Here is a 23,078-nt window from a genome sequence, read left to right as displayed (position 1 = left end):
GCTATAAAACTGTCACTTTATGTAAGCAGTATATGGAACACTATACAAAAATAAATAAATAAAACATGCCAAAAACGATGTTTTTTTCATTGCCTCACAAAAATGGAATAAATAGTGGTCAAAAAGTTGTATGTTAAAAAAGGTATCACTGAAAATGTCCACAACTTCTCAATAGTCCAAACACACATTAAGGACACTAATGCTAGTCATGCCAACACCCAATTTCAGGTTATCACAGAATCCAATTAATGAGCAAAATGAATAAAGGGTATATAAGGCAAATTTCCATGATCTTGATACATAGACTACTTATATCTTGCAGTCTTTATCTGACATAGTCCTGATACTTTGTTAAAGACACTGTTAATAACAAGCCAAGTCTACAGTACATAGTGTCATAGGACGCCTTAACTTTATACATGAACAAGGAAAATTCTGAAGGGTTAACAAACTTTCAAAGGTAAATAATTAGGAAATAGATGTTTTTAGGCTAAAATTCCTCTTAATCAGAAACAAATAAAAATCTATTTTCTTCTTTTTAGTGATAACATTTCTTACAAAGCATAAAACAAACACTTATTTGTGTACCATGAGTGGACTCATGAAAATTCAACCTATGTTTGTGAGCCGAAAAAAATTGGACAGAAATGTCCTCTCATCAGCGTAAAGCTCTGCTGCACGATGTCTGTGTGTTATGGCTTTTTTGTTTTAGATGGTAAAAGCATAGATGGAAATATCTTTATTCAAGTGCTGATTGTGGGATCGCTCACTATTACTACAGCCTGAAGAAGTTTTTCTCCTTTACCTTGTCCATAAAACTGGTAGAGCACAACAGGACTATTTATATGTTTTTTTGAATGCTGAAAGACTGAACACCTTTTTGAAACATTTTTAATGCACTTATTTTGTATATTTTTCTTACTTTTACTTTTTGTTTTTTAATAAACTCAAGGCTAACTAAAAATAATTTCAAAGGAAAATGTATTTTGTAATTTCTCAATATCTTAATTTGAAGGCGTCCATTGTTTGAGTAAGGATTTGTGTTTGCAAGAGAAATGCTCACCCAGCTGGCTGACTCTCAAATTCTTCTGACCACTGATCTTGGATGTCTTCAGTAGATAAATCAACATCTCTTGTTGCTGCAAAGTTATATTCACTGCCCTCTGTTCCATGAAAGTAGATGGAGTTGCCATCTGACTGACAACTATGCTATGGAGACAAGAACCAGACATGACAATCTATAACATAATAATTTATAATAACAATTTTTATGTATATAATGCAAACATATTCCGGAGCACTTGATGTATCAGCACTTGATGTACATAATTCAGCAATTCAAACAAGAGATGCACATACCCTGTTTACAAGCTTACAATCGTTGAGTAAATAGGGACAAAAAACTTAAAAAGTGCTTATATTGTATGGTCCAGCCCACTTTCATGATAAATATAAAGGTATTGATTTAACACTCCAAGAACAGATCACGAGCTAGTATATTTCATTATAGAAAGTGCTATAGACAAGTTGGGTTAAATGTTTGCACGGATTTACAAGCCCATCTAGTCTGGAATGTGATATTCAATGTTAATTCTGTTTCTAGTTCTATGCAAAAAAAAAGCATATTCACTGTATAAATAAAAAAACTACAATTTGCCAATATATTTTCTAAATACTTGACCTAATATACTCCGTTTGGTAAATGTACATATGGTCCAAGCTCAGATAAATAAAATCAATTTGAACAATATCTAAGACTTTTTAAGGAGCTCAGCTCAGCTACTGCTGTGCCCCAGTATATAGTATTTGGAGGCTCTCTAAGGAATGGTACTATGCCAAGCAACTGGATCAAAGGTAATGTGGTTGCAATTTTTAAAAATGGCTCTGTTTCTATGCCAAGTAAATATAGACAAGTAAGCTTAACATCTATCCTGGGAACTATTTTTAAGAGGCATATAAGGGACTGTATAGAGGTGTATATGGTAAAAAAGTAACATTATATGTGATAGTTAACATGGTTTTACTAAAAACAGAAGATGTAAAACTAGCCTTTTAAATTTTTATGAAGAGGTGAGCAGAACCCAGTATCGTTATTTTATTGTCAAAGTTCTAGCATTTAACCTCTTTAGGAAGCAGACAATTTTTGTTTATGCAGTTTCATTTTCTCCTCCTCCTTCCTGTTATTAAATTTTTCCGATGACATAGCTGTGTCTATAAATGGAAACCAAGCATGTTGGAAGGTACTTTTAAATGAATGGCCATACCATGATGTACTAAGCACCTGTACGCGGTTTACCCATTCGGTGCTAAAAAAAAGTCCTTTTAAATCACTTGGCAGCGCTTACCTTGCATGATCAAAAAGAATAAATGTAAAGTGTGGAATCAAGATGTACACTTTGCCTGCATGGATTGGGGTCATGTGTGTTGAGCAGGATCCAGAAGAGGTGTAAGAGAAGTCATATAATCACTGTCTGGTAGTGGAAACAAATGTAGTTCCCTGTCGCAGAGGCTTCACCACCTGTCCCAGATGTGGTAGTGCCACACTGCTGCTAAAAGATTAACGCAGTGATCTGTGAAAATTATGTATTATGTCTGCCAATAGTTGCTGCTCCAGGTATCAACAGTATAGTGCAGTTGGAGCTCAAAGACAGTCAAGAGATTGGCCTACATTCTCTTGCATGTGAGAACAAACCGTGGGCACCCCTTTCTGCAAAAAACAATGGCGGCTGGGTGACATAGTTATGGGTGGATATTTTCCATTGTGATGTAGAAAAAGGAGAAGGTTTCATTGGAATACAACAAGCAGTTGTGTTGGATTACAATAATAATGGTGGTGATAACTAGGGTGTGATCTGGCTGACAGAAAGATAAATGTGGTGAAAGGAGGGAGGATCACAACTTAAGGCTTGCTGAGCCAGTGATGTCACGTCATGTGCTGATGGAGAGCTGTAGTTTCTAGTCTATGCAAGCCAGGATGTCTACATTATTCTTTGCAGAAAGGGGTGCACATGATTTGTTCTCACATGCAGGAGAACCCAGACCCTTCTCTTGACCTGTCTTTGAGCTCCAAAGTGTACTATACTGTAGCAACCTGGAGCAGCAACTATTATCTTCCTCTTAGAGCTCATTCCCACTTGCGATGAAATCGAACAAAGGCAATCCGATAAAAAATTAGATTGAATTCGGACCAATGTTATTCTATGATTGTGTGTTCATCTGCGTTTTATTTTCCAGCTCGGATCGGATCACGATCGGACTGGAAAAAAGTCGCAGCATGCGGTGATTGTAATCGGAAATCGTATCACATCCCGCAATAGAAGTCAATGGGTGCGAGAAAAAAAATCACACAGCACTCAGACCATGCGAGTGCTGTCCAATTTTTACACACCAATTGATGTGAATAGAATAGATAGTATAGATATATACACAAAGAATACATATATATAGATGTCAGTGACACACATATACTGTATGTATGTATTTATATTACATACATACATAGATTGCTAGGGCAGTACGATGGCTCAGTGGTTAGCACTTCAGCCTTGCAGCGCTGGGGTACTGGGTTCAAATGCCACCAAGGACAACATCCACAAGGAGTTTGTATGTTCTCCCTGTGTTTGCGTGGGTTTCCTCCGGGTTCTCCAGTTTCCTCCCACACTCCAAAGGCATACTGATAGGGAATCTAGATGTGAGCCCTAATGGTGACAGTTTCGATAATGTCTGTAAAGCACTGTGGAATTAACCCCTTTCTGCCATCAGACATACTATCCCGTCCATGTGACCTGGGACTTAATCCCCATGGACCAGATAGTATGTCATGCCCTTTAATGCGACACTGTGACTTGAGTCGCGGTGATCGCATTAAAATTCCGATGCCATCTTACCTGTAGTAAGATGGTGTCAGCATCCCGAGGGCTGTCCCCGCCCACCCGGCCTCCCAATCGCTGTGATTGGCTGTTTTAATAAGATTGGCTGAAACAATGAGGTCCCAGGCTAGGATGTACTCGATCCTAGGCCGGTGCCTGGCAACATCAGGCATTGGCTAAAACTGGCCAATTTCAGGGCACAGCAGCAGTGTTACCGCGCTGTGCCCTGCTGGTACTATTACAGGCATGCAGCTGATTGGCGAGATCAATGTAATCGTTGATCGCAACAATCACAGGGCACAGCTGTGAGCTCCGATCTGAGGCCAGTGCCTAGCAACACCGGCATCACCAGGGCCAGCTCTGATAGGTGGGATCTACGTAATCATCGATCCCACCAATGACAGGTCACAGCAGTGGTATGACCGCTCTGTGACCTGTCTGTCACCTGTCTCTGACCTGTGTGTGACTTCTCTGCAGGTCCTCACACTAGCTGAGGATTCCTGCAGAGCAGTCACACTGCGAGAGCCCATGCTGGGATGCCACAGAAACCTGTGACACCACAATCCCTGCTGAAAACAGAAGGAAGAAGACAGAAAAAAGAAGACAGAAGAAAGATGAGACTACAACTGTAAATGTTGATCCCTGCCCAATCTCTCTTCATCCACCCCAATCCTCCCATCCTCCCCTTCCCTTTCCCCCTCTTTTTACCCCCCTCCACCCCCCTTTGCGCATATTTAACAGTCGCCGAGGGTTGATTGGTGACGCAGTTCACCGATCAACACTCGTGCACGCTTTTCTTTTTCATCCCCCTTTGTGTCACCGAGCTTTTGTTTGGTGACGCTGTTCACCGATCAACACTCATTTGCTTGCTTTTCTTTTTCACCCCCCTTTGCACCACATCTGAACTTTGATAAGTGACGCAGTTCATGAAGAATCTCTTCAATAAGGACATGAGAGAGGACATTCGGGTTCGAAGTGGTGCTGCTCGAAAAATCAGAAAATATAAGTACCATCAACAGCTTTCTTTTTTGAAGCCTGCACTTGCTCAGCAAACGTATCTTTTGTGATGTCTTACTATGATTTAAACTTTCAGCTTTTTTGCTAATGTTTTTCATTTATTTTCCACACAGAACCTGGAGCAGCACAACAGAACCTGGAGCATCCTCAGTTGGAGCGGCCCTTCATCGACCAGCCAACAAACCGGCACAATCCCAAACATCTACCAGTGATGGAGCAACCAGGCAGGCATACACAGGCTGAGGAACAGGCAGCCGGTCCAGGAGGTTTTCCCCTCTCCCAGCCCTCTGAGCACTCTGCCTCTACTTTACTTGGGTCTGCTCGCCAGCGTCAGAGGTCCTGGGAGAGGTCACTCATGCCTGTGTTTATTCACTTAAGCTCGACTTTCCAGGATGGGATGAAGGCGGTTTTAGAAAGAATGGACAGTGGGTTCACTCAGGAGAACACACTCTTCCAGGAATTCCACAGACGCATTGACAGCTTGGAAGCCGACCTTAATAGACCAGCGTGACATTTTTTTACTCAATAGAGCAGTGAACCTGATATCCAGCTGAACGTGATCCAGGCCTGCCAGGCTACGCTTACAGCCAGGCATTGCAGCAGTCCCGATATCAGCAGCAGGAACAAAGTTCTTTCCATAAAAGTCAACAAGCATCACAGCATCAGTGTCAGAATTCGTCAGCACCTTTCCCAACATCACAAGGAATTAGATACCAGTCTGCTCACCAAGTGAACTATCCACCACCACAACCACCGCTGGACATTAGAACTGTTGCAACAGTACCCAGCTACACCATGCAGCCGAGTGCAGCAGCCCAGCTTTCCACTTCCACCATGCAGCCAATTGCAGTAGCCCAGCCTTACACTTCCACCACACAGCCGAGTGCCGCAGCACAGCCATCCATTTCCACCACGCAGTCGAGTGCAGCAGCCCAGCCTTCCACTTCCACCACGCAGCTGAGTTCAGCAACCCAGGAACAGGAAAAAAATGCTGAAGAACAAGCAAAATGAAGGGCAGGAAAAGAAAAGTAGCGATGAAACAATACCCAAAATGTATCTCCCTCCTGCAGATCCCAAAAGTAAAGCCCTTTTTTTTCTTTTTTGTTATTTGTCATATTTCCTCCTGTTGGTATGTTTGTTAATAAAAATTATTTTGGTTCACAAAACCTGTTTCTTTATCTATTTATTTAAACATGTGTGTATTGTTGAGTGAAGTTTTAATGGGTGTTACAGTAAAGGTGTTTATTATTAAAGTTACAGTCAAGGTGTTAGTATTAAAGTCAGCAAACATTACAGGTACATAACATTACTGGTCCATTTAACGTAGTGGCTTAAACTATTTCGTCTTGCTATGCCACACATCCAATATCCAAAATAAAGTAGACAGCAAGTTTATCCCTCATTTGGGCAACTTCCACTGTTTTCCTCAGAGGGTGATTTTGGTAATCCTGCAATGTGGTAATAACAGGTTCCTCAAGATCTAAGTTGTGTTGCTCTTTTGCCAGGATGTAATTGTGCAGAACAACACACGCTTTCACAACCTCAACAATCGTCTCAATTTTTAGATTGTTGGCTGTTCCCAAAATGCGCCATTTAGATACCTAGATACCAGCAATCCAAAGGCACACTCCACAGTTCTTCATGCCCTTGTCACTTGGTAGTTGTAAACCCTTTTGGTGTGATTCAAGTCCTGACTTGAGTATGATTTTATGAGGTTTGCACACATTTGAAATGCTTCATCCCCACCACAACAAACGGCATTGGCGGTTCTTCAGTGTTTGGATGAGGTTGTGGCTGTTAGGAGTCAGGTTTCTGCGGTTGCTATGCAGAATCCAGACCCTCACATTCTGCAGTCTCCTGCTCTTTATCCACTGCAGAAGAGATTGCAGAGGAGATTGCCTTGCAGCAAATCTCTCTTGAGGCTAAGTCCTTCTCTCCTCTTACTGAGCATGCTCATGGGACGATCTCCCATTGGAGATCGGGAGTCATGTGCTCAGGTCCTGCTCCAAATCTCATTTGTCCATCTCAGATCTGGAGGCGTGCGGAAGGTCCCGGCTGCTATAAAAGGCGCGCATGGCTGTTCCGCCATGCTCTAGTATAGACCATACTTGCTGCTGTGTGAATGACGATGAATGCATGATTACGCTTGTGTGAGGGATTGTGTTCAGTACCAGCGCCAGCGCGCCTCTGCTTCATTGTCCACAGCTGCTAGCGTCTGACATTGCACTTGCGTCTAGCATTGTCATTTAGCGGCAGTGTCCTATGCGGCGCTGCAGTAGCAGCCCACTTAAGCATTTGCGGCTGCGATGCTACACTCACGGTAGGTCTAGAAGGACTTAGTACCGCCATCTTTGGCTATTCCTGTGACCTTATACCATGTGTGTAATTACTCTGAGTACTTGTGACCTTAACAGGCTCAGCTCTTTTGTTTATGTTCATAGGCATCTCTGTGACTTAACAGAGATTGCTCTGTGCACTTGGGTGACGGTTAACCATGTGCACAATACCGCCATATTGCTTCTGCCACCACTTAGCAGCGGTTGTATCACCTACTGCACGGTGGACCCCGAGCGGCGAACGCACTTTATTAGTTTTTTATTTTAGTGCGTTCTGCTGTTCCTAACATTATACTAGCGCCAGGGTCTGGCTAGTGATGGCAGAACAGCAGCAACTCTTGCAGTGCATTCGGCAGCTTGAGGGCCGGTTGGCCACTCTTGAGAGGGCTCTCTCAGCTGCGCAATCCACCGAAGCTGCTGTGCAAGCAATCACTGACGCGGTTACACGTATGTCCACGTCCTCCCACGCGCCGACAGTTACCCGTCTCCCGTTGCCCGATACATTTTTTGGCGATGGCGCCTCCTGTAGGGGTTTCATCAGCCAGTGCTCTATCCAGCTGGAGCTACTGGCTGCGCGATTCCCTACGGAGCGGGCCAAGGTGGGGTTTATTGTCTCCCTTCTGTCGGGCAAGGCGTTGGAGTGGGCTACGCCACTATGGGAGTGTGGTGACCCAGAGGTTCGGACTGCTGCTCAGTTTTTAACAGCTATTAAGCAGGTCTTCCTCGGTCCACGGGTCATGCACGACACCTCTCTTCAACTTCTGGCTTTGACCCAGGGATCCCTCTCGGTTAGTATGCCGTTCGTTTTCGGACACTGGCTTCCGAGTTGGAGTGGTCTGACAAAGCCCTTATCCCTGTGTTTTGGAGAGGTTTGGCGGAGCACGTCAAAGATGCTCTCTCTCTACCAGAGAGGTACCCGCAACTTTGGAGGAGCTGATTGCCATTTCCACCCGCATTGACCTCCGTTTTTCGGAGCGTGGTATGGAGCGTGCGCCATCCAAGCGGAAGGTTACCTCAGTTCCCAACTTTTTTGAGCCTCTGGAACCACCCGAGCCAGAGTTTCCTCCCCCTGAGCCCATGGAGGTGTCTTGCGCCGTTCTTGAGGTGTGTCCGGCGCAAGACTCCATTTGCGGTTACCGTTGTCAACATGCTGTTGCTCCAGACAACAGCGCCCCGCAATGGCGAAACTTTGTGCCGCCGGGTAAGACCTTTGTCCCTCATCACCTTCGGCCGAGGGTTCTCGCGTGGGCACACGCTTCCAGGAGGGGTGGTCACTGCGGCTATATGCAGATCACAAAACTCCTGGCTGGGTCTTATTGGTGGCCACACAGGGCTCGGGATGTAAAAAAATATATTTGGGCCTGTGCCTTTTGTTCACGGGATAGCCTCTCCAAACGGAGAGTGGTGATGCCCGCCGACACACGGTGGTGTCCCACTTTAACTTCCGTTCCTGTTGTCTCCCATGTGTCCCTTCTCAAACCTGGCGATCTTGCCATCCCTGATGCCTTCCGCGTGTCCCGGGTTTCCTTGTCACGTACCCGGACATCAGACTTGCCTTCGGACGAGTCTGAGGCCTACGCCACTAAAAGGCACAAGTTGGCGGGTCGGAAGTCTCAGGGAGGGAGGCCCTAGGAGGGGGAGTAATGTTAGGAGTCAGGTTTCTGCGGTCGCTATGCAGGAATCCAGACCCTCACATTCTGCAGTCTCCTGCTCTTTATCCACTGCAAAAGAGATTGCAGAGGAGATTGCCTTGCAGCAAATCTCTCCTGAGGCTAAGTCCTTCTCTCCTCTTACTGAGCATGCTCATGGGACGATCTCCCATTGGAGATCGGGAGTCATGTGCTCAGGTCCTGCTCCATATCTCATTTGTCCATCTCAGAGATCTGGAGGCATGCGGAAGGTTCCGGCTGCTATAAAAGGCGCGCATGGCTGTTCCGCCATGCGCTAGTATAGACCATACTTGCTGCTGTGTGAATGACGATGAATGCATGATTCTGGTGAATGACTCATTTGAAACCCCTACCCTTTGATATTACGCTTGTGTGAGGGATTGAGTTCAGTACCAGCGCCAGCACACCTCTGCTTCATTGTCCACAGCTGCTAGAGTCCGACATTGCGCTTGCGTCTAGCATTGTCATTTAGCGGCAGTGTCCTATGCCGCGCTGCAGTAGCAGTCCACTTAAGCGTTTGCGGCCGTGACGCTACACACATGGTAGGTCTAGAAGGACTTAGTACCGCCATCTTTGGCTATTCCTGTGACCTTATACCGTGTAACTACTCTGAGTACTTGTGACCTTAACAGGCTCAGCTCTTATGTTTATGTTCATAGGCATCTCTGATTTAACAGAGATTGCTCTGTGCACTTGGGTGATGGTTAACCCTGTGTACAATACCACCATATTGCTTCTGCCACCACTTAGCAGTGGTAATATCACCTACTGCATGGTGGACCCCGAGCGGCGAACGCACTTTATTAGTTTTTTATTTTAGTGCGTTCCGCCATTCCTAACAGTGGCTGTGGAAAATTGAAATTATTCCCATACAAACGTTGGCCCATGTCAGAGTTTTTGAAAGTCTGAGTCATTTCCTCATCCAAATGAGCCAACGTCCATGGCGAAAAATCGACAGCATCTGCAATTGCCATGAGAACAATGGAAAAGTATTTTTTGTAATTGAAATACTCGGATCCACTTCCAGCAGGTTTCATAATCCGAATGTGTTTGCCGTCCACAGTCCCCAAGCAGTTAGGAAAATTACAAATGTCCTGGAATTTTGCAGCATTTTCCAGCCAGAGTTCAGTTGTGGGAGGAATTCTTCATGCAGAATGTCACATAAAGCACGTTATGTGTCTCCAACAATCCCAGATAGCATGGACACTCCAATCCGGAATTGAAAACGTAGAGATGATAAGGTCTCTCCGGTAGCCAGGAATCTGCCGAACAGAAAATGGGAAAAAAAATTAAGTATATGGCTTTTATAACAATAATAATGACATGTGTTTGTTTTTCAAAATTACGTACCTGAGGGTCACCAACAGACATTCCTCAGCAGAAATTGCTTGACATAGCTGTTGTCATGCCTGGTGATGGATCCTTGGACCCGTAGCAGCAACACATTAAAGCTCGGTTCCGACATTCTCGTGTCCTCAAAAAAACTTTTCCGGGTTTTCACGCTGCTCAGTGTACAAGGAGTGGTAGGCTCCACGGCTCTCATGGTCTTCAACGATGGGGTATTGCCAATAGCGACAACGTCTTCTCCGTCTTTCTCTTATTTATTCTTCACAAGTGAAAGCAAAGGGAAGAGCCGATTTCAATGACAAATAAAGATGAACAAGGAAGCTCTTCATGCTAAGATCCATCTTGAAGCTGGATACAGCAGCAAAAGACGAGGATTTTATCTGTGCAGTGTGCCTTTATATAGAAATCCCATGAGACACGCCCATTGGGTGTCTGGTGTCATATTGAACGCATGCGCATAAACAACGCAAACGCATACAAAAACGTATACAAATGCATGTATATGCAGCATGTTTTTCTGCCATGTGTAAGATGATGCGGACAAAAAGCGCTGCGTAAACATGTGTTTTGCATGCAATTGTGCATGCGGATGATACGCTTTGGACTCAAACGCTAAAGTGAACCTAGCCTTAATCTTATTGTTGATTAAGATGCAATTCGGAATGCGTTGATCCTAACACTGCATTGTGTGCACTGTGCTGTAATGTGCTAGTGTTGCATCAGGTGGATCTCCAATTGGTGATGTTTGCATTTTAAATGGCTCATTAAAAGCTATATTTTACTTCAAGATCTCAGTATCTCGCTGGATTCTACCTACCTTCTCCTGTTCTTGCACCGGCTGCTCAGCCGACATCCGTGTGAGTCCTGGACCTTAGGAATCTATGTACTAGCCAGGTAAGCTGACTTCTTTTCTATTTACTTATGATGTATTATACAAATCCCTTTAATCATGGAATATTCTTCCCTCTTTTTAAACCTCTTTTATCTTGTTTTCTATGTTTTATGCTTTTTAAGATATCACTCATTTTTAATTACTAAAGTGATTTATGTTGTACTATTGCCATTTTTAATACATTTTGTAGGTTTACAAGACATGCAATGACCAGATATGCTTTTTACTCATGTGCAAATGTAGGAGCTGTTAGTCTGTTCCCTGACACTCTAACGGGTTATATGTATTTTCATGATGTTCAGAGTAACACTCACTGGGACTGTAGTCTAGCCTAGGCAGGGTTAACTGTAATGACCGACCCAGTTTGGGGAGGGGGAACTGAGAATAGTACCGTTCAGGAAGTGAAAGTTCAGTGTAGGACAGTAGTGTGAAGTGACAGTAGCACTCTCACGCATAGGAATGCTAGAGACAATGTGAGCCTAATATTCGGGGCAGTTGATTCCCAAACACACCCTTCCATGTGATTACATCTGGCAGCCTGGGGAACCTTGACATGAGCGCCTTGGGCGCACTCAGCCTGTGGAGCTACAGGGAAAGATGGACTCAGACTCTATGAGGCGAGAGGTGTTGCAATCTGGGTAGAGTTGAGCGATACCGTCCGATACTTCAAAGTATCGGATCGGAATGGATCGGCCGATCTTAAAAAAAAAAAAAAAAAAAAAGTGTATCGGTATCGCTGATTCCGATATTGGAAGTCCCATTCAAGTCTATGGGACTTCCGGTATCGGAATAAGAAAAACCCTATTTTTGCCTTGTACAGCCTCTCTGGGGTCTGTACGGGCCTTTCGGGGGGCTGTGCCGGCCTGCCAGGGGGTCTGTGCAGGCTCCGGTGGTCTGTGCCGGCCTGCCGGGGGGCTGTGACGGCCTCCCGGGGGGGCTGTGCAGGCTCCGGTGGTCTGTGCCGGCCTGCCGGGGGGCTGTGCTGGCGGTCTGTGCAGGCTCCGGGGGGCTGTGCCGGCCTGCCGGGGGGCTGTGCAGGCTTCGGGGGTCTGTGCAGGCATCGTCCGATGGGACTACAAGTCCCATCGGGCGATGCCTGCTACCATGACAGTGATTGACACATTAGCCAATGATGGGACAGTAGTAGTCCCATCATCCGGCTAATGTGTTGAATGTAAAAAAAAAATAAAAATTACATGCTACATACATGCTACATACATACAACATGCATACTACATATATACTACATGTAACATACATACTACATATATACTACATGCAACATGCATACTACATGCATGCTACATACATGCTACATACTACATACATGCTACATTCATACTACATATATACTACATGCATGCAACATACATACTACATATATACTACATGCATGCAACATACATACTACATATATACTACATGCATGCAACATGCATACTACATATATACTACATGTAACATACATACTACATATATACTACATGCATACTACATACATGCTACATACTACATGCATGCTAAATACATACTACATACATACTACATGCATGCTACATGCATGCTACATGCATGCTACATACATACTACATGCTACATACATACCACATATATACTACATGCATGCTACATACATACTACATGCATACTACATGCATGCTACATACATACTACATGCATGCTACATACATAGTACATGCATGCTACATACATAGTACATGCATGCTACATACATGCTACATACATACTACATATATACTACATGCATGCTACATACATACTACATGCTACATACATACTACATATATACTACATGCATGCTACATACAATACATTCATACAATACATACATAGACATACAGTCCATATAACATAGAGTAACATACTAACCAATACTTGTCACATTGTTCCCCGAAGCCATTGTCGTGTACGGAATAAATATTGATGCTGCAGTTCTCTACCCAAGATCGTCGTGGGACACACTCGTGGACTGCTTCAGATCATGGGTGAGTATTTTTGTGGTTTGTTATGTTAATATTTATTCCGTACACGACAATGGCTTCGGGGAACAATGTGACAAGTATTGGTAAGTATGTTACTCTATGTTATATGTACTGTATATCTATGTATGTATTGTATGAATGTATTGTATGTAGCATGCATGTAGTATGTATGTAGTATGTAGCATGCATGTAGTATGTAGCATGCATGTAGTATGTATGTAGCATGTAGTATGTATGTAGCATGCATGTAGTATGTATGTAGCATGTAGTATGTATGTAGTATGTATGTAGTATGTATGTAGTATGTATGTAGGTAGTATGTATGTAGCATGTATGTAGCATGTATGTAGTATGTATGTAGCATGCATGTAGTATGTATGTAGCATGCATGTAGTATGTATGTAGCATGCATGTAGTATGTAGCATGCATGTAGTATGTATGTAGCATGCATGTAGTATGTATGTAGCATGCATGTAGTATGTATGTAGTATATATGTAGTATGTATGTAGCATGTAGTATGTATGTAGCATGTAGTATGTATGTAGCATGCATGTAGCATGTAGCATGCATGTAGCATGTAGCATGTATGTAGTATGCATGTAGTATATATGTAGTATGTATGTTACATGTAATATATATGTAGTATGCATGTTGCATGCATGTAGTATGCATGTTGCATGCATGTAGTATGCATGTTGCATGCATGTAGTATGCATGTTGCATGCATGTAGTATGCATGTTGCATGCATGTAGTATGCATGTTGCATGCATGTAGTATGCATGTTGCATGCATGTAGTATGCATGTTGCATGCATGTAGTATGCATGTTGCATGCATGTAGTATGCATGTTGCATGCATGTAGTATGCATGTTGCATGCATGTAGTATGCATGTTGCATGCATGTAGTATGCATGTAGTATGTATGTTACATGCATGTAGTATGTATGTAGCATGTATGTAGCATGTATGTAGCATGCATGTAGCATGTATGTAGCATGCATGTAGCATGTATGTAGCATGCATGTAGTATGCATGTTGCATGTAGTATATATGTAGTATGTATGTTACATGTAGTATATATGTAGTATGCATGTTGTATGTATGTAGCATGTAATTTTTTTTTATTTTTTTTACATTCAACACATATTAGCCGGATGATGGGACTACTACTGTCCCATCATTGGCTAATGTGTCAATCACTGTCATGGTAGCAGGCATCGCCCGATGGGACTTGTAGTCCCATCGGACGATGCCTGCACAGACCCCTGAAGCCTGCACAGACCACCGGCAGGCCGGCATAGCCCCCCGGCAGGCCGGCACGGCCCCCCGGAGCCTGCACAGCCCCCCGGCAGGCCGGCACAGCCCCCCGGCAGGCCGGCACAGCCCCCCGGCAGGCCGGCACAGACCACCGGAGCCGGCACAGCCCACCGGCAGGCCGGCAGAGACCCCTGGAAGGCCCGAAATGAAGGCGCATCATGATGCGCACACACCGCGCATCATGATGACGTCAGGCTGTCAATCAACTTTGAACTTCCGATTCCGATACCGACATCCGATATTGAAAAAATATCGTATGTCGGTATCGGAATTCCGATACAGCAAGTATCGGCCGATACCCGATACTTGCGGTATCGGAATGCTCAACACTAAATCTGGGTGCACTGCTAGTGGTGGTGAAGTCTTACAAGTGCTTGTGAAGATAGAAAAAGGGACAATCTACCTATACCGAGAACCAGGGCTAAAGTGGAGTCTGGTATCTGTGGGAAAAATGACAACCCCTTGGGCCGCATCCTATATAACTGATTTTTAAAACTGCCAACTGTCCAGTAAAAGTTTGATCATTTTTACAAAACCTGTGTCCCCTGGATTAATTGCTGCCAAGATTCTATTTGAGGAAAACCTGTGGCCGATTGAGTCCTGCTGGTCAGATATAAGTGTGATGCACCACACACAGAGCAGCACACTGGGACGGGGAAACGTGTTGGCTGTAGAGTGCCAGAGCAAGTGGGATCAGCAACTCGCTCATGACTACCTCGCTTGAGCACTTTACACAAACAGGACAGTTTATTATGAGAAGATTTTTTAACCCTTTAGTGACAGTCAATTTAATACTTAATGACAGAGTCAATTTTTACAATTCTGACCACTGTCACTTTATGAGGTTATAGCTCTGGAATGCTTCAATGTATACCACTGATTCTGAGAATGTTTTTTCATGACATATTGTACTTCATGTTAGTCATAAAATTTCTTCAATAGGACTTGCGTTTATTTATAAAAAAAAAAGGAAATTTGGCCAAAAGTTTGAAAATTTTGCAATTTTTGAAACTTTTTTATTTTTTGTGCTAAATCAGAGTCATATCGCACAAAATAGTTAATAAATAACATTTCCCAGATGTCTACTTTACAACAGCACAATTTTTATAACATAATTTTTTTGTTAGGACTTTATAAGGGTTAAAATTTGGCCAGTGATTTCTCATTTTTCCAACAAAATTTACAAAACCATTTTTTTTTAGGGAGCACCTCACATTTGAAGTGAGTTTTGGGGGTTAATATGACAGCAAATACCCAAAAGTGACACCATTCTAAAAACTGCAGCCCTCAAGGTGTGCAAAACCACATTCAAGAAGTCAATTAACCCTTCAGGTGCCGATCGGCAGATCTCGGTGGGCACACTGCGCATTTTTTTCCAGGAAGATGTCAAGGGCAACCAGAAGGACCAGGGGACATCGCAGGTACCGGGGGGGCAGCTCAGGGAACCCCATTTCTCTCTCCTCTGATGTACTAGATCAAATCAGAGGTGAGAGAAATAAATAGGAGATATGACTTTCCCATTAAAATGTGTATCGGTGGACGTTAAGGGGTTAATTACTACCAATTCTTTTATTAATATAGGTTAGATTATACTTTTAGCTGATATTATATGTTCAAATTAATTATCTTTCCTTGTCATGTGCTTATTGCTTCTGATGGAGCTAATAGAAAACAAAAATTCACATCACATTTACGTCACTGATTTATTTGGCAATGACAATAGCCACTGCCATTATTAGAATGACCTAGAATAGCTCTGCACAGTGTAAAGACATGGTTATTTTTAAAATTAAATGAATTCAGCCAACAACCACTGATCCATTTGATTGGCACATTTTCAAGAGCGTGGGTATCCTGCTAAAAGCAGATAAGTTGAATTGTGTGTATGGATGATTTTAATCCTTACATAATTCCTTGCCAGTGCATTTTCTATCTAAGCCAATTTTTGTCTGTATGCCATCGCCGTATTATAAAAAAATGACTTAATGCTTTACTAAAAGCTTTCTGCCAAGGACTTGGTGTAAGCTCTTATTCCCATTCATTGCTTTAAAGTGTCACTGAGTAGTGTATCCTTGAGGATTTAGAATCTTCTTCGCCTTTGTAGTGGTTAATAACTATGACTCATTGATGGCAATGCTCTGAAATGTCATAATACAGGGCATGTGACATGTTTCATTGTATAAATATATAATAGTATGTTAATATATACCAGGTATAAAATGCTATACCTGTGTTTTCAGGCCTAATATATTTGTAGATGAAATGGAGATCGTAATATACAGTATATACCACTTGAACATAGGAAGAAATATAATTACTTAGTCTCTCATAATAATATACAAATCCTATATTTTGAACTATGAATTTTATTTTCAGATTCAAATTTAAATGTGTTTATTCAATCAATATGCAATGTAAAGTAGAAAAGCAATTGAAATGAGGACATAAGGCATCAAGGCATAATAACTTAGAAAGCAACAATGAGTGCAGACAAAAAAATATATATGTGTGGATACATATATACAGTATACTGTATATATTTATATATATGTACACACAGACATACATATATATACAGTGGGGCAAAAAAGTATTTAGTCAGTCAGCAATAGTGCAAGTTCCACCACTTAAAAAGATGAGAGGCGTCTGTAATTTACATCATAGGTAGACCTCAACTATGGGAGACAAACTGAGAAAAAAAAATCCAGAAAATCACATTGTCTGTTTTTTTTTCATTTTATTTGCATATTATGGTGGAAAATAAGTATTTGGTCAGAAACAAGCAATCAAAATTTCTGGCTCTCACAGACCTGTAACTTCTTCTTTAAGAGTCTCCTCTTTCCTCCACTCATTACCTGTAGTAATGGCACCTGTTTAAACTTGTTATCAGTATAAAAAGACACCTGTGCACACCCTCAAACAGTCTGACTCCAAACTCCACTATGGTGAAGACCAAAGAGCTGTCAAAGGACACCAAAAACAAAATTGTAGCCCTGCACCAGGCTGGGAAGACTGAATCTGCAATAGCCAACCAGCTTGGAGTGAAGAAATCAACTGTGGGAGCAATAATTAGAAAATGGAAGACATACAAGACCACTGATAATCTCCCTCGATCTGGTGCTCCACGCAAAATCCCACCCCGTGGGGTCAGAATGATCACAAGAACGGTGAGCAAAAATCCCAGAACCACGCGGGGGGACCTAGTGAATGAACTGCAGAGAGCTGGGACCAATGTAACAAGGCCTACCATAAGTAACACACTACGCCACCATGGACTCAGATCCTGCAGTGCCAGACGTGTCCCACTGCTTAAGCCTGTACATGTCCGGGCCCGTCTGAAGTTTGCTAGAGAGCATTTGGATGATCCAGAGGAGTTTTGGGAGAATGTCCTATGGTCTGATGAAACCAAACTGGAACTGTTTGGTAGAAACACAACTTGTCGTGTTTGGAGGAAAAAGAATACTGAGTTGCATCCATCAAACACCATACCTACTGTAAAGCATGGTGGTGGAAACATCATGCTTTGGGGCTGTTTCTCTGCAAAGGGGCCAGGACGACTGATCCGGGTACATGAAAGAATGAATGGGGCCATGTATCGTGAGATTTTGAGTGCAAACCTCCTTCCTTCAGCAAGGGCATTGAAGATGAAATGTGGCTGGGTCTTTCAACATGACAATGATCCAAAGCACACCGCCAGGGCAACGAAGGAGTGGCTTCGTAAGAAGCATTTCAAGGTCCTGGAGTGGCCTAGCCAGTCTCCAGATCTCAACCCTATAGAAAACCTTTGAAGGGAGTTGAAAGTCCGTGTTGCCAAGCGAAAAGCCAAAAATATCACTGCTCTAGAGGAGATCTGCATGGAGGAATGGGCCAACATACCAACAACAGTGTGTGGCAACCTTGTGAAGACTTACAGAAAACGTTTGACCTCTGTCATTGCCAACAAAGGATATATCACAAAGTATTGAGATGAAATTTTTTTTCTGACCAAATACTTATTTTCCACCATAATATGCAAATAAAATGAAAAAATAACAGACAATGTGATTTTCTGGATTTTTTTTTCTCAGTTTGTCTCCCATAGTTGAGGTCTACCTATGATGTAAATTACAGACGCCTTTCATCTTTTTAAGTGGTGGAACTTGCACTATTGCTGACTGACTAAATACTTTTTTGCCCCACTGTATCTATATATACATACTGTATATACCGTATATATAGGCCCGACTGGTGGAGGACTGCAGTGATAGTTGACTGTGTGGAACTTTCTCCCATCTCCCTACTGCATCTCTGGAGCTCAGCCACAGTGATCTTGGGGTTCTTATTTACCTCTCTCATCAAGGCTCTTGTCATATGACTGCTCAGTTTGGCTAGTCGGCCAGGTCTATGAAGACTTCTTGTGGTTCCAAACTTCTTCCATTTAAGGATTATGGAGGCCACTGTGCTCTTAGGAACCTTGAGTACTGCAGAAATTCTTTTGTAACCTTGGCCAGATCTGTGCCTTGCAACAATTCTGTCTCTGAGCTCCTTGGCCAGTTCCTTTCACCTCATGATTCTCATTTGGTCTGACATGCACTGTGAGCTGTGATGTCTTATAGAGACAGGTATGTGTCTTTGCAAATCAAGTCCTATCAGTTTAATTAAACACAGCTGGACTCCAATGAAGAAGTAGAACCATCTCAAGGAGGATCACAAGGCAATGGACAGCATGTGACTTAAATATGAGTGTCTGAGCAAAGGGTCTGAATACTTATGACCATGTGATATTTCGGTTTCTCTTTTTGAATAAATTTGCAAAAATTTCTACATTTCTGTTTTTTCCCATCAAGACGGGATGCAGAGTGTTAGGCGTCGGGTTCCTGCCTCTGCACAGGAGGAATCTCGAGCCTTGCCTTTTGCGGTCTCCCATTCCTCTACGGTCGCAGAGGAGCCTGCTCAGCAAAGACGTTGTTTCCGGCGTCTTGCTCAGTCTGCTACTATTGGCTTGGTTACTGCTGCAAATCAGGGTTCAGCTATAGTAACCTGCAATAGCCAGCAGTGAGCAGCTCTTGGGACTAAGTCCTTCTTTCTGCCCACTGAGCATGCCCATGGGAAGTTCTCTCATTGGAGATCTGAGGTCACATGCTCAGGTCCTATTTCTGCTCCCATTGGACCACTAGGAAGGTCCCGGAAGGACGCTGCTATAAAAGAGTCGCATGGCCGCATGGTCATGCCTTAGTATAGACTCTTATAGTATTAAGTTGTGGTATGTTTGATGATGGATGCATGACACTGGTAAATGACTTATTATGAAACCCCTACCCTTGGTATGCATGTGTTGTGTAGCCTAGCCTGCCCAGCGCACAGGCTTAGGGTAGTTGGTGAAGTCAGTGCCAAGTGGTGGCACTGCATAGCACCACAGTGCTTCCAGCTCCTCTCACACGTTATGCCAGAAAGTGTCATCTGCACGAGACACCTCTGTACCACATACGCCGCAGTGTCCGTCTCAGCGGTGCCGTGCGCATTGCGCAGTTACTGCACTTTCCAGCGCTAAGCTTAGGCTGGCTAGTGGCATCTGCCAGGATGGCGCTTTATGCACGCAGTGCAGTAACATAACTGTCGGCTGCACCCTGTGACTGCTAACAGGGCACAGCGTTTCTCTAGGGTTAATTCCTGGCGCCGCAGTAGCGGTTCCCTAAGCCCTAGTCTGTGAGGTAACAGGCTTCTGCGTCTCTTTCTGCGGCTCTGTGCTGTAACAGAGTTCGCTCCTGCGCACACCGGGTCAGTGGTTACCCGACCGGTGTTCAGTTAGTGTCCACCATTACCGAGCAGCAGTTTACCATCTCTGCACGGTGGACTCCGGTTTGTGATCACACTTTATTATACAGTATTTTATATTTAGTGCAATCTGCAACCCTAACACAGAGTGTACATTAATGAGAAAAAAAAATGAACTTTTTTAAATTTGACATTTATATGACAGGCGTGACCCTGGATACACCGCCCCCAGCAGGGAGAATTTAAATAATAGAACATGCAGCCAGATACACCGCCTCCAACAGGCGAATTTCAGTAGTACACGTATCTCTGGATACACCGCCTCCAGCAGGGCGAATTTCAGAATAAAGGGGAAAACCAGGAAAACAATTACAATGGTGGCCCTGCGATAGGGAACGGGGACATGGAGACCTCCTGCACTCCCCTGAGTCAGTGTCTCTACACTCCTAATGAACCCTAGGCCGGTTCCGCACCGGGCACCGATCAGGATACCTGAAATCCCTAGCTCGCCCTGAATCAATCCCTTAATAGTGAAGTGGATGGTGCAGAAACTAATCCCACCACTGCACTAAAACACACATTGAGGAAAGTGACAAACAGGGAAACACCACTTAGCTTTGCTCTGTTGCTAATGCTCCAAGCAACAGAGTCCGACACCTGAGTGCATCTTTTCCTCCAACCGGATCCAACAACTGAGTGCAGCTTTCCAGCAGCAGAGTCCCGCATCTGAGTGCAGCTTTCCAGCAGCAGAGTCCCGCATCCGAGTGCAGCTTTCCAGCAGCAGAGTCCAGCATCCGAGTGCAGCTTTCCAGCAGCAGAGTCCAGCATCCGAGTGCAGCTTTCCAGCAGCAGAGTCCAGCATCCGAGTGCAGCTTTCCAGCAGCAGAGTCCAGCATCCGAGTGCAGCTTTCCAGCAGCAGAGTCCAGCATCTGAGTGCAGCTTTCCAGCAGCAGAGTCCAGCATCTGAGTGCAGCTCTCTTTCAGCAACAGAGTCCAGCATCTGAGTGCAGCTTTCACCATAGCTGCCACTCCACCAAGCTTTGCAAGAACTCCTCGCTGACACCACAGCTGCCACTCCACCAAGCTTTGCAAGAACTCCTCGCTGACACCATAGCTGCCACTCCACCATGCTTTACAAGAACTCCTCGCTGACACCATAGCTGCCACTCCTCCAAGCTTTGCCAGAACTCCTCGCTGACACCATAGCTGCCACTCCAGGATTCTGACTGGGCTGCCTGGGACTCTTCTCAAGTTCCTTCCTTCACCAAGGATGGTTGGAAAACACCAATATCACCAACCGTGAGTGAACACACCTGACACTCCTTTATAGGAAAGCCAGAGCAAAAACACCTGCTAGTGATTCCCATGTAATAACGCTAGCCACCACCGGGGGCAAACTAGAACAAAAGACACCACTGTGCAATGACCCTAATGGCCACCAGGGGCAAAATCAACCCTGAGCAAACAGCTCAAAGGAAAAAAAAAGGTTACTTATTCAAAACCTGTCATATCCAACCTGGATCATGACAAGGAGAAGAGTTCTTAGACAGAGCAGAATAATCTCTTCATGTTACAGAAATAGAAGAAATTTGAAGTGCACCTGAAGAAACAGAGGAATGGAAACATGTGACCCAGAGAAGCAGGAGGATCAGGAGACAGTCAGCGCCCATACTGCTCAGGAACCAGTACCAGGCTCTTACGCAGGAGAACAATGAAGAAATACATCAGGATAAGACTTTGCCCACAAACAGCAACCTTGTACATCTTCAGAATCCTCCTGGATGGAGAAAGAAAAATGTTGTGAAGAAGAAACGTAAAGTGGTGGTCATGGGGGATTCCCTGTTGAGAGGAACAGAGGCCGCAACCTGCAGACCGGATATAACCTCAAGAGAAATGTGCTGTCTTCCAGGTGCAAAAATTAAAGATGTGTCTGATAGGATATCAGGACTCTTCAGACCTACAGATGACTACCCATTCCTGCTAATACATGTGGGGACAAATGACACAGCAAGAAACGACCTGGAAGCCATCTGCAGTGACTTTGAAAACTTAGGTAAGAAAGTGAAAGAACTGGGAGCGCAGGTGGTCTTCTCTTCCATCCTCCCAGTGAATGGCCATGGGACAAGGAGCTAGAACAAGCTTCTGCAGGTCAACAACTGACTACGTCGATGGTGCTGTCAGCAAGGATTTGGATTTCTGGATCACGGAGTGAATTACCTATATGATGGACTACTTGCTAGAGATGGGATGCACCTTACGAAGACTGGAAAACATGTATCTGGAAGTAGCCTTACTACACTCATCAGGAGAGCTTTAAACTAGAACAATGTGGGAAGGGAAGCAAAAGGACAGAAAAAGCCATACACCTGACAAATACCTCTGCTATTAGAAGTGTAAAGGAAGAACAAAGACAAAAGAATCTAAATAATAAAAATATTGGAGAAAGAGAAACCAATCACAAACTAAAATGTTTCTATACTAATGCACAAAGCATGGGCAACAAACAAGGAGAATTGGAACTACTAACACAGGAAAAGAAATATGATGTCATTGGAATCACTGAAACTTGATGGGACAATACACATGATTGGTATACAAGGCTAGAAGGATACAACTTATTTGCTAGAAACAGACTTGATAAACAAGGAGGAGGTGTCGCATTGTATGTTAGAAAAGCACAGAGATTGAAGCTTCAGAGACTGGGAGTTCTGTGGAAACTGTTTGGGTAAGAATACAAGGACAGAACAATGGAAAGGACACCATTGTAGGCATTTACCACAGGTCGCCTGTGCAAGCTGAAGATATGGATGGACTCTTTATGCATCAAATGGCCAAGTTCTCCAAAAAATATGACATAGTTGTCATGGGA

The 23,078-nt window shown here is 43.7% G+C and overlaps 1 protein-coding gene across 3 annotated transcripts in view; it reads right to left on the bottom strand.

Moving 5' to 3' along the window:
* Positions 1–23,078, bottom strand: part of RELN (reelin) — a 1,162,997-nt gene that overhangs the window by 439,510 nt on the left and 700,409 nt on the right. For all 3 annotated transcript variants that reach the window (XM_073573631.1, XM_073573629.1, XM_073573630.1), the window contains exon 11: positions 1,064–1,209. In XM_073573631.1, coding sequence (XP_073429732.1) covers positions 1,064–1,209 — 146 coding nt within the window. The remainder of the gene's footprint in view (positions 1–1,063; positions 1,210–23,078) is intronic.

This window comes from Dendrobates tinctorius, unplaced genomic scaffold, assembly GCF_039654945.1.
Source record: "Dendrobates tinctorius isolate UK_male_01 unplaced genomic scaffold, ASM3965494v1 ptg000035l, whole genome shotgun sequence".
Lineage (NCBI taxonomy): Eukaryota > Metazoa > Chordata > Amphibia > Anura > Dendrobatidae > Dendrobates > Dendrobates tinctorius.
This window is presented reverse-complemented; position numbering and strand designations above follow the sequence as displayed.